Source organism: Dipodomys spectabilis, unplaced genomic scaffold (assembly GCF_019054845.1).
Source record: "Dipodomys spectabilis isolate Male_0828 unplaced genomic scaffold, ASM1905484v1 ptg000003l, whole genome shotgun sequence".
Taxonomy (NCBI): Eukaryota; Metazoa; Chordata; class Mammalia; order Rodentia; family Heteromyidae; genus Dipodomys; species Dipodomys spectabilis.
In genome coordinates, this window is record NW_024870680.1 from 17,940,555 (window position 1) to 17,951,767 (window position 11,213).

The following is an 11,213-nucleotide window of genomic DNA, read 5'->3' on the forward strand; positions in this document are numbered from 1 at the left end:
TAATCCAAGGTCCTTTCCTTTGTGGGATATGATTGGCGTACCCTTTGTAGCAACCTGTAAAATGAATAATTACAACTTAGAGCTGTGGATGATTTGAGTCAGACATTGTAGCCAAGTGATAACATATCAAATGCCTTCTACCCAATAATACATTCACACTTAGAAGGAGATTTAGGAGCTCCAAGAGAACATCTGGGAATCCCCAAATGGCAACAATAATAAACCTCAGAAGTATCTGGCATGTCACAGAAAGTTCCTTCTGGATCAGAACTTAGATCTCAATAACAGCTTGTGTATCCTTCTTCGGATTTCCTTTGTCTTGATGGAGTAGATAATTGGGTTGAGCATGGGAGGCACAAAGAGATAGACCAGGGACATGAACTGGTGCACATACTCAGGGGCCTCCTTTGCAAATCGATGGACCATGGACACACTGAGCATGGGCACGTAGAAGATGAGCACAGCACAGAGGTGAGACACACACGTGTTGAGTGTCTTCAGCCTCTCCTCCCGGGAGGCGATGGCCAGCACAGAGCGCAGAATGAGCACATAGGAGAGCAGGATGAGCAGGGAGTCCACCCCAAAGGCCGAGATGACAATGAACAGGCCGTACATGCTGTTGATCGTGGTGTCACCACAGGGCAGGCGGATCAGGTCTGGGTGCAGGCAGTAGGAATGGGCTAGCACGTTGGCCTTGCAGAAGGGCAGCCTCTTCAGGAGGAAAGGCATTGGGAAAACCAGGCAGAAACTTCGGATAATAACAGATAAGCCCATTTGAAACACGTGGACATCAGTAAGGATTGTGGCATAGCGTAGTGGGTTACAGATGGCCACATAGCGGTCAAAGCTCATAAACAGCAAGATCCCAGACTCCATGAAGGAGAAGAGATGGATAAAGAACATCTGAGCCATGCAAGAATTAAAACTGATTTGTTTTAAGTGGAAGCAAAATGTGGCAAGTACTGTGGGCAAGGTGGACAAAGACACGCCTAGGTCATTCACTGACAGCAGGGACAGGAAGTAGTACATAGGCTGGTGCAAGCTCTGCTCCTCCTTGATAATAAACAGAATCAGGGCATTGCCCACTATAGAGATGAAATAAAAGGCTCCCAGGAGCAAGAACATCCAGTGCTGGGAGGTCCCCAAACCTGGGAGTCCTGTCAACGTGAAAGGAGGCAGTCCTGAGCTGTTGTGGGGTTCACCTTCCATTTGGGGATCCCCAGGCTTTCCAGCCAGTGCCCTGTAAAGAAGACAAATCGTTTTGAGCATGCTCTCGCCCCAATATAATTTTAAGTCTTTCTTATATCATCTACTCTTCACTCTTGAACATTAATCTGTTTGGGTGATTACATCCGTGTCCTTGCCTCTAATTATGACAAAGATTTCTTAAAAAAAAAAAATCACTGAGTTGTCTCTATGTATACAATTGGTCGTACTTGTGTTTTGCTCTCCTTTTCACTGTCTGCCACTTTCTCTTACCTTTAATGTCACAACTATTTCTTCTTTCAAATTTATGGTTATTCCTAGCACTCCTGGCACACCCAGTGAAATTTGTATGAGCGGCAAGTGTCTACATAATGCCAAGGAATCAAACAGTCATAATCCTGAAAGTATATGGGTGACAAGAACAAATATATCGACTTCTTGGCTTTTTCTCTTTCCCTATTGAGAATCAAAGCACCTCTCATATCACCAGGATTTTCTTTTTTCCCATAGGTTTTATAAACTCTTCTCCTTGTAACTGAGATTGAAATAAATATCTCTAAGTAGTCTTTTTTGATCCCACCTGTTCAAATCTGCTTTAAAAAAAATCATACTTACTACAAGGCTGTCTCTGAGCTGAAAATAGAAAGACTCTGACACCACCATGAGGGATGAAGGATGGACACTTCTAAATGATCAACTCACCTCACTGTCCTTGGTCCCTGATATGCAAACTTAGGCAGTCCAGTTATACTCAGTTCTGTCTGAAAAATAACTTTGAAAACTCCTCCTTTAAGGAAAACAAAGCCATATTACCACCAAACACAGCTTTTTGGTTGCTTTTTCTGTGTGGACACACATTTCCTACATGGAAACTTTATTCAGAAAGATTAGGAAAATATAGAGCATACCTCATGTATGATCACATTCTACTCATTGTCCCTTTAAGGTTCTAGAAAATACACATTTTTCACTTCTGCATACACAATCCAGATTTTCATAGGCACTTGCACACACATACACACACACATACACATACACACACACACACAGAGGCCTGATGCAGAAACACAAAAACTATTACACATGCCCTTGGTTCCATATAACACTATCACAGCACAGAACTTAGAAAGACTCGTGGCTGATCATTGGCATAAGATACGTTTAAAAGATATTTCCTTATTTACATTCTCATGAACACACATGCACTATGATGTAAGTTCATCAACATTAACACACTCACAGCTATGGTCCAACTAGTTATATATCCATGACACACTCTATACTGAAAATATAACTACAATTGAAATCCATGGGTTTTTTTAAAGCAATTTCAGCTTGTTTCATCCATAACTTTTCTGTATACCCAAAAGCTGTGTAATGGCGACCATAATTCAATTGTGGGCTTTTAAAATAAGAGGTACAAAATACTTTAAAAGAATCTAACTCTGACATATGGAACTCCTTAAGGTGATGATAGGTGATTTGACATTGGAGTTTTGATCTAGATAAGATCCTAGAATCATTTCTCTGTTATCCTGGGCATTAATAGGAGAGAAATGTGCTCATGGTGGAGAAGAGATATGAGGATAAGAGTTTGCCTGTAATTTCAGCAAAAATGTAAAACCTTAGATACCTTCCTGAGGAGGACCAGATGGGCAGTGAGCGAGGGGAGGAAGCACTCACTGCATAGAAGATGCTTCTCTTCTCTGTAGCTGTACTGACTGTACTGCGGGTCCAGCCAGCAGACTGGCATCCTCAGCACATCTCTTATGATGTAAGCTTATGAATAACCCCGGATCCTAAGACTCATTTGTTTGTGGTGGAAGGGGGGAGTTGAAATAATAGGGAAGGATGACATCAGTGTATCAGGAGCTGTGCCATAGGAGAATTGCTCCCAGGGGACTCTCACTCATGGACTCAAATCCTTGATGTCACCATCCCTATCCATTACTATGTTAACAATTCTTGATCAGGGCACATAATGCCCACAAACAGGCCTGGCCATAGACAGGTAATTGCTAGACACAGCAATTTACTTACTGATACTTACATTCACTCTTTCAAAGTTAAAACCATCCCACCAAACACAAATACATTCCTACGACTGCCTGGTGCTCAAGCACACTCTAAAATCTGGATAATATTTAGGTGACTAAGCTAAATTCTGATCTTCAGTCCATTCAAATATAACTTTTCTCATCTATGTAAGTTCCTATTTTAACATTAAATAATAATAATAATAATGTCTTGAGATATTAGTTTCAAATGAATACATAGATGCAAAGGCTAGGAATACAGAAAGTACTTAATTTAAATAAGGAAACTCCCTGAGCCCCCCACCCCCATAGACAATAAGAAAGAACATGTTTACTACCACAGTCATTGTTGAAACCCAACAATGTAATAGAAGAAAAGGGGCAGGAGAATATAAGCCTTCACAAAGAGCCTTTGGTTCTGATCCACTTTATTCCTCTCTTCCTTCCTCCATCATCAATTACAAAACCTACTGGCTTTCAGGGACTAAGGAAAAAACCATTCTTTATATTTTATATTCCCACATCAGACAGGTGCTAAAAGAATATCTTAGGGTCAGGGCTGGGAAGGTGGCTTAGTGGTAGAGCGCTTGCCTTACATGCCTGAGGTCCTGAGTTTGATTCCTCAGCACCACATAAGCAAAAAGAAAAAAAAACTTAGGGTCACCTTCATAGTACTAATCCTAAAAAGGCCTCAACCAAACACTGATTTCTGAGTTTCAATTGGAACTCTTCCATATATTTTTATTTAGCATTGTTTTCTTCAAATGAGGTATTTTCTCTTATTAAAATGACACAATGTTGAAAATGAACTTTACAACTTTGGCGCGGAGGGGAGGGAAAGGGGAGGGAGGGATGAGAAGGAATGGGAAGGGAAAACGAAGGAGGAGGAGGCAACAATGCTTGATAAGAAATTACTCATTACCTTGCCCATGTAATTGTAACCCCTCTGTACAGTATTTTCACAATTTAAAAAAAGGAAAAAAATGACACAATACATAGTCTGTACTCAGAAACAAAAGTAGACCAGAAAAGTTCTTGCTTTATTTATTTTTTGGCACCATAGGCCTGTCTCTAACTTAGCAAAATTAAATACTGACTATGATTCAGCAGACCTTACGAGGAGACTAGTTTGATGATTATGGGGTGGGGGAGGAGGCAGGGGAAGAAAATCTTAGTAAGAAAGGCCCTGCTGGAAGTGGCGCTGTAGCTCAAGTGGTAGAGCACTCGCCTTGAGCTGAAGAGCTGAGGGACAGCGCCCAGGCCCAGAGTTCAAGCCCCACGACCGACAAAAAAAAAAAAAAAGGCCCTGCTTCTATCTTGCCTTCTGTGCATTTTTTTTGTCCTCTGCCTCAGTGTTGAGTGTTAATGGGGAGAGACACAAGAGAAACTAGAGCCTTGTAGATCAGACCTGTAGGATTGAAATAACTAGAATCCAAAATACATTTGAGAAAAGTACAAACTCATACTGCTTAAGGTTCTAAGGAATTAATTTTGTGAACCCAGGGAATAAGCAAATCCTCAGAAGTGAGTCTTTGGATGAGGAGGGAACAGGCCACACGCTCAGGCATGGCTGACCACCAGCCTCCTTCCCTTGAGAGGTCATACAGTTATTTGGTGTGAGTTCTGTGGCTTGCACTCAGAGCCTGGATATTGTGTCTGTGCTCAATGCCAGCACTCTACCACTTAAGCCATAGCTATTCTTCCAGATTTTTGGTGCTTAATTGGAGATAAGAGTCTTTCCAGCCCAGGCTAATTTGAAGCCATGAGACCTCAAACTCTTGACTATTTAGGTTTAAAGACATAAGCCACTGACACCCAGCTATAGCGCATCTTCATTGGTGTCATACTTTCTATCATTCCTCCCATCTTTCCCAACTTCATCCATCCCCTCAAGTTGCCTACTTCCATTCCACATATAGATATAGATATTGATATAGATATAGATATTCATTGTATTTATAAATTGACATGAATGGAAACCCATTGATGCAACTACTTAAAATAATAAAAGAAATTGAAAAGATGAATTGTACTCATAAGTTGACATGTTGAACTAAAGATCTGTGTTAAAGATAATAATAAAAGCCCTTAGGTAAAAGTAATAATAAAATAATCATTAAAAGACCTATAGTTAAAACAATTGAAAGTTAATCATATCATATTCCATTACTATGGATCTGGGGGATAGAGAAACAGATTGAATCTTATAAGTAATATATCCTCCCCTTCTTAAAAATGAAGCTCATGGTTCATAATTTATGAAACGTTAGAGAGCTAGATGCTGCTTTTATGAACATGATGTGAGGGATCTCGGCATCTGGCCAGAGTACCAATGCTATTTGGCTTCCAGGGCTACTTCATGGGGGTAAAATCCACAGCAGCAACACAGGGGCCCACACACAGAGGGGCCTTGTATTCAGTCAATGCTCTGCTGACATGTTCGCAAAAGTATTAATAATGTTGCATATGTTATGAAATTCAAGCTAATAGACAATAGAGCACACAGGTGTCTTGACCATTCCTAAGCACCTTTTACATATGTAACATTTTCTATCACTGTTGTATATACAGAAGACATGACCCCTGTTGCGTGGGAATTTAGTGGCACCCACAATGTTAAGGAGAGTAGGACATGGAAAGAGCAAAGGAAGAAAAAGAAAAAGAACCATGAATTTGGCTGGGAAGGGAAAAAAACAAATCGTTTAAATAGGGATACAGGTGGACCCATTGCATGACATGAGATGTACAAGTCATTATGTCAAAAATGAACTTTACAACTTTGGTAGGGGGAGGGGGAGGGGTTTTGGGGGGGAGGAGGAGGAGGAGGATTGGGTGGGGGAGAGGGAGAAGGAGGATTGGGTGGGGCTGCTGGGGGAGGATGGGAAGGGATGGGAAGGGGAAACAAAGGAGGAGGCTAAAATGCTTGATAAGAAATGTACTCATTATCTTGCCCATGTAATTGTAACCCCTCTGTACAGTATTTTCACAATAAAAAAACGAACCATGAACTTTGCTAGTTTGTGTATTTCAACTTCCCTTGAAAATTCCTTATGAAATTTTTTCCTTAGTCTTTTCTTTCTCCCATTTCAACCCTTTCTTCTGCATTTTTCCTTAAAAATATGAGCACTGTGGATGAAATCCCTAGAGCAGACCTTCTGGGCTTTAGGGCTGAATGTCATCATCAATAAATAGCCTCACTCATCTTTGCAACAAAAAAAAAGCAGGAACTCCAAGCTTGACTTAAAGTATTCACTAAGCCTAGGAAACTGAGAGAAGATAAACATTTTCTTCTTACAGATGACACACGAAGACCTCATCCGTCCTTCAAATCACACACACACACACACACACACACACACACACACACACACACACACGAAAGAAAGATACAGCTTTAATATCCCTAAGCAAACCATTGCATTTGGGGGCACATGATCCATAAGCTGTGGCTGCTCTTCCCCCACACCCATACCCACACCCACAAGCTTCACATTCAACCTACACGTGCCCATCCTGTGAATGCATGCCACTCGCACAAGTATGTTCTCAAAATTAGTTCTTTTTTTTTTTTTTAGTGCCCATCCTGGGCTTGAACTTAGGGCCTGGGTACTGTCCCTGAGCTTTTGTGCTCAAGGCTAGGGCTCCATCATTGGAATCACAGCTGAACTTCTGACTTTTTTATTTTTATTTTTTATTTTTGATGACTAATTGGAGAAAGGAATCTCCTAGACTTTCCTGCCTGGGCTGGCTTTGAACCCTCAGATCTAAGCCTTCTGAGAAGCTAAGATTGTAGGTGTAGGCCACTGGCACATGGCTCAAATTCATCTTTAAAAAACAACTGGATTCAGAGAAAGAACTTAGGGTTCAAATATTTAAGATCTAGGTAGATCTTAGGAAATAAACTGAAAATTCAAGCTTTCATAGTGACTCAGAGACAGGTTGAATGAGACAAAAAATGCCCCTATTGTCTGGGAATGTGGCTTAGTGGTAGAGTGCTTGCCTGGCATGCATGAAGCCCTGGGTTCGATTCCTCAGTACTATATAAACATAAAAAGCCAGAAGTGGTGGTGTGGCTTAAGTGGTACAGTGCTAGCCTTGAGCAAAAAAGAAGCTCGGGGACAGTGCTCAGACCCTGAGTTCAAGCCTCAGGGCTGGCAAAAAAATGCCCCTAATCAGACCATGATAGTATTTCAGCTCTGTGGCTCTCTTTAGATCTTTTCTCTGAAATCCAAACTTGCTCATATGTCTGTCCAGTACCCACCCTTATCAGTGCTCACAGATGAGAAGCCTCCTTATGACAACCATTTGAAATGTCCTTTGTGGGAGAAGAATAGGCTAGGAAGAAAACAGAATAGCAACTCCAGCCCTCCACTTTCCATCATGCATGTTTCTTTCCTTCTAGGAACTAGAGTCATCAGAGAAAATCTTGAGGCAACTAAGAAGACATCTCTACTTTTTGGAAGGTAAAATGTTTGTAGGATTGGGTACAGATATTGTTCAAAGTGCCTTGCAAAAGGAAGGTAGAAATTCGAGTAATGGCAACAGAAATTGAGTTATGTGAGATGAAAACACTAAGTTTGAATCAGGAGGCAGGAGAGCTAATTTCAGTTCTGACAGTAAGAAGCTCTGTGGTTGGCATTATTTACAACTCAGAACTTGAACTTCCCTGATGGGTAAGACAGAGGTGAGAATTTTTTTTTTATATTACAGTATGCTTTGATATTCTGTATTATCCTTATGGGGAAAATAGTTTGTGAAGATGAGGAGGTTATTGCTTCTTGTGTTGCAAATTTTAATCCAGTGTACTTTACCTTTTCCTCAATTTGTGGAAAACAATAGGTTAAAATGTTGCCATTTTCTAGTTAGAAGTGAGGGACTGAAACTCAGGTAGTAGAAATACACCAAAGCTGAGAGTGAGATTTCAGAGTCACTGCTCTTTGAAAATCAAGATTACTCAAAGTTAGAGGTTTAATTGCAGCATCCTTATAGTCTGAACTGAGGGCCAATTTTGTGTCATCCAACATCACATTTTTCTAAGTGTACAATAATCTATTGAAGGCGGATAGATAGAAGATAGCATTGTACAAAAGAGCAATGCATTCACTCTTCCAGGGTATCTTTACTGTTGGCAACACCAGCATCCTTTTCTCCCTGTTATCCAACTTTGGCATGCTGATCAAGGCAGCACAGGAGCCTCCACACTGATGAGCAGCAGGAGCTAGGGGCACTGTCTCCATAGATGGCATGTCTGACAGCCCTCATGTCCTATTCCACACTATCGTCTCCAGATGTGCCTAAATTACTATGAATATTCAATTGAATATGACTATTCAATTATGCACCCTGTGCTTGCCTAACACTTAAGTATATATAGATGACTGAATATACCTGAGGTATAAAAAGAAGCTATTTACTATATAATTAGAAAAATATTTTATAAACACAGACAGTAAGTAGAAAAAGTCTAATAGTCCTAAGCTAAAATGATGAATAGTTTTGGAGTGTTTTCAACCAGAAATTGTCTGACTTTATTCTTTCAGTAAATGCTAACTAAAATCTATAAGTACACAGTCATGGACAAGGTGGAGAGTATAACTGCATAAAAATAGTTTTAGCCTCATATGATTTTGCAAAGTAATGGATGTAATAAATTAAAAGCTAAATTAGAAAGAAAAGACATCTGGGAACGTAGAGAAACTTGCCCTGAAATTCAAAAACTAGAGAAGGAGAAGGTAAAGAATTTTCCCTGGATATTGACAGCAGAAGTAACAGTTCTTTCAACTGGGAATGAAACAATTGATGGTAGATGTGCAAGGTTGTGGGTTAAATGTCCAGTAATGTAAATAAAGTTCATGATGAAGGAGCATGTGAAAAGAGAAAACAGAAGGCAAGCCAAGTGCCAGTGGATCACACCTGTAACCCTAGCTACTCCGGAGGCCAAGAGCTGAGGAGGGAAAAAAAGAAAGGAAGAAAACAGGTTTTAAAAAACCAAAAACAGGAAGAACAACATTAAAATGATAAGTAAATATTAGTTTGTGCTTTTTATATAGACCGATAATTATTTGCTTTTGACATAGACTAAAAGCATCATTACCCAATAGTACAGGAGATAGAAAATGGAGAAAATATGGACGTTAGGGGATAGTTTAATCAGATGCTTGCAAATAGTTACTGATATTAAAAAAAACTTTTATTCTCCGTTCTACAATATTGTTTGATAGAGAGGTGAATTCCATCACATACTGCATACCATATCATCACCTCTTAGACAGAGATCCAATTTGCCAAGAAGGATGTCAGGCTCTAACGTCAGTGAGGATGGTCTCCCAGCCACAGTCTTCCTGACGGGGATCCCAGGCCTGGAGTTTGCCCACTTCTGGATTGCCTTCCCATTCTGTGCCATGTATCTTGTAGCTCTCATGGGCAATGCTGCCCTCATTCTGGTCATTGGGACTGACAGCGCCCTTCATGCCCCTATGTACCTCTTCCTTTGCCTGCTCTCACTCGCTGACTTGGCTCTCAGCTCTACCACTGTGCCCAAGACACTGGCAATTCTGTGGTTCCACGCTAGTGAGATTTCCTTTGGTGGATGTCTGGCCCAGATGTTCTGTGTGCATGGTATTTTTGCTCTGGAGTCAGCAGTTCTTCTCGCCATGGCCTTCGATCGGTATGTGGCTATCTGCAACCCACTGAGATACACAACCATCCTCAACCATACTGTCATCGGCCAAATTGTCTCTGTGGGGCTATTCCGTGGGATAGCTATTGCCTTCCCCTTCATCTTTTTACTGAGGCGGCTGCCCTACTGTGGCCACCGTGTCATGGCTCACACATACTGTGAGCATATGGGCATTGCCCGGCTGGCCTGTGCCAACATCACTGTCAATATTATCTATGGGCTGACTGTGGCTCTGCTGGTTGTGGGTATGGACTCCATCCTCATTGCCATTTCCTATAGATTTATCCTCCGTGCTGTCTTCCGCCTGCCATCTCAAGATGCCAGGCTCAAAGCTCTAAGTACTTGTGGCTCTCACCTGGGTGTCATCCTTGTCTTCTATTTCCCCGCCTTCTTCTCCTTCCTCACCCACCGCTTTGGCCACAACCGAGTTCCCAAGCACGTGCACATCTTCCTGGCTAACCTCTATGTGCTGGTACCTCCTGTACTCAACCCTGTCATCTATGGGGCTAGGACCAAAGAGATTCGGAGTCGACTTCTGAGGCTGTTTCAATTTGGGAAGATTTCAAGATGAACTCTGAACAGAAGTGTGAGAACCACCCCCACCTCCCAGCCACCACCATCACCAAAAATAAAGACATTGAAGTAGTGGAGGTGGGAGGGAAGGAATAGTAGGGGGGGGAAGGAGGAGGCAGCAATGCTTGATAGGAAATGTACTCATTACCTTGTTCATGTAACTATAGTCCCTCTGCGCAGTATTTTTACAATAAAAAGTACCCCAAAAAAGACATTGGCAAGGTAGCCATTAGCTAAAGTTAAATGGACCGAGACTTCTGATGTGAGCTAAGATGGCATAAGGTGGAATAAAGGCTGAACAGAACAGAAAGAGCGAACACCAACTGGATTTGTTAAGGATCAACTTGATGTGCTCCTTGGACACTTGTCCATTATCCAGAAATGGATAACATTCTATTTTTCTGTCATCTTAGAAGGAGTTACAATTTGACAAAATAGGAAGTGGCCTTAGTCTGGAGAGGAGACTGTATTTTATAGCTGGGATCTTTTACTGCAGCATCTGATGAAAATCAAAGGAACAGAAAACAAACAAAGCATTTGGAGTAGCTTTGATCTGAACTCCAAAGTTCTTGATAGGAGCTACACCCACAAGGTCAAAAGCCAGATTGCCTGAATTGGATTTTGGTTCCATAACATTTGTCTGTCTTGAAGCATGTTGTTCATTTTTTTCCTGCTTATCATAATTAGGTGTAAGGTGGAGATAAGTGTAATGCCTGTTT

The 11,213-nt window shown here is 41.2% G+C and overlaps 2 protein-coding genes across 2 annotated transcripts; one reads left to right on the forward strand and one right to left on the reverse strand.

Moving 5' to 3' along the window:
* Nucleotides 1-264: 264 nt before the first annotated feature.
* Nucleotides 265-1,209, reverse strand: LOC122115881 (olfactory receptor 51I1-like). The gene has a single exon (XM_042689460.1). The coding sequence runs from the start codon at nucleotides 1,207-1,209 to the stop codon at nucleotides 265-267; it is 945 nt and encodes a 314-aa protein (XP_042545394.1).
* Nucleotides 1,210-9,526: 8,317 nt separating this feature from the next.
* Nucleotides 9,527-10,492, forward strand: LOC122113995 (olfactory receptor 52D1-like). The gene has a single exon (XM_042687133.1). It carries the CDS (start codon nucleotides 9,536-9,538, stop codon nucleotides 10,490-10,492), a length of 957 nt encoding a protein of 318 aa, XP_042543067.1. The 5' UTR covers nucleotides 9,527-9,535.
* The last annotated feature ends 721 nt before the right edge of the window (nucleotides 10,493-11,213 follow it).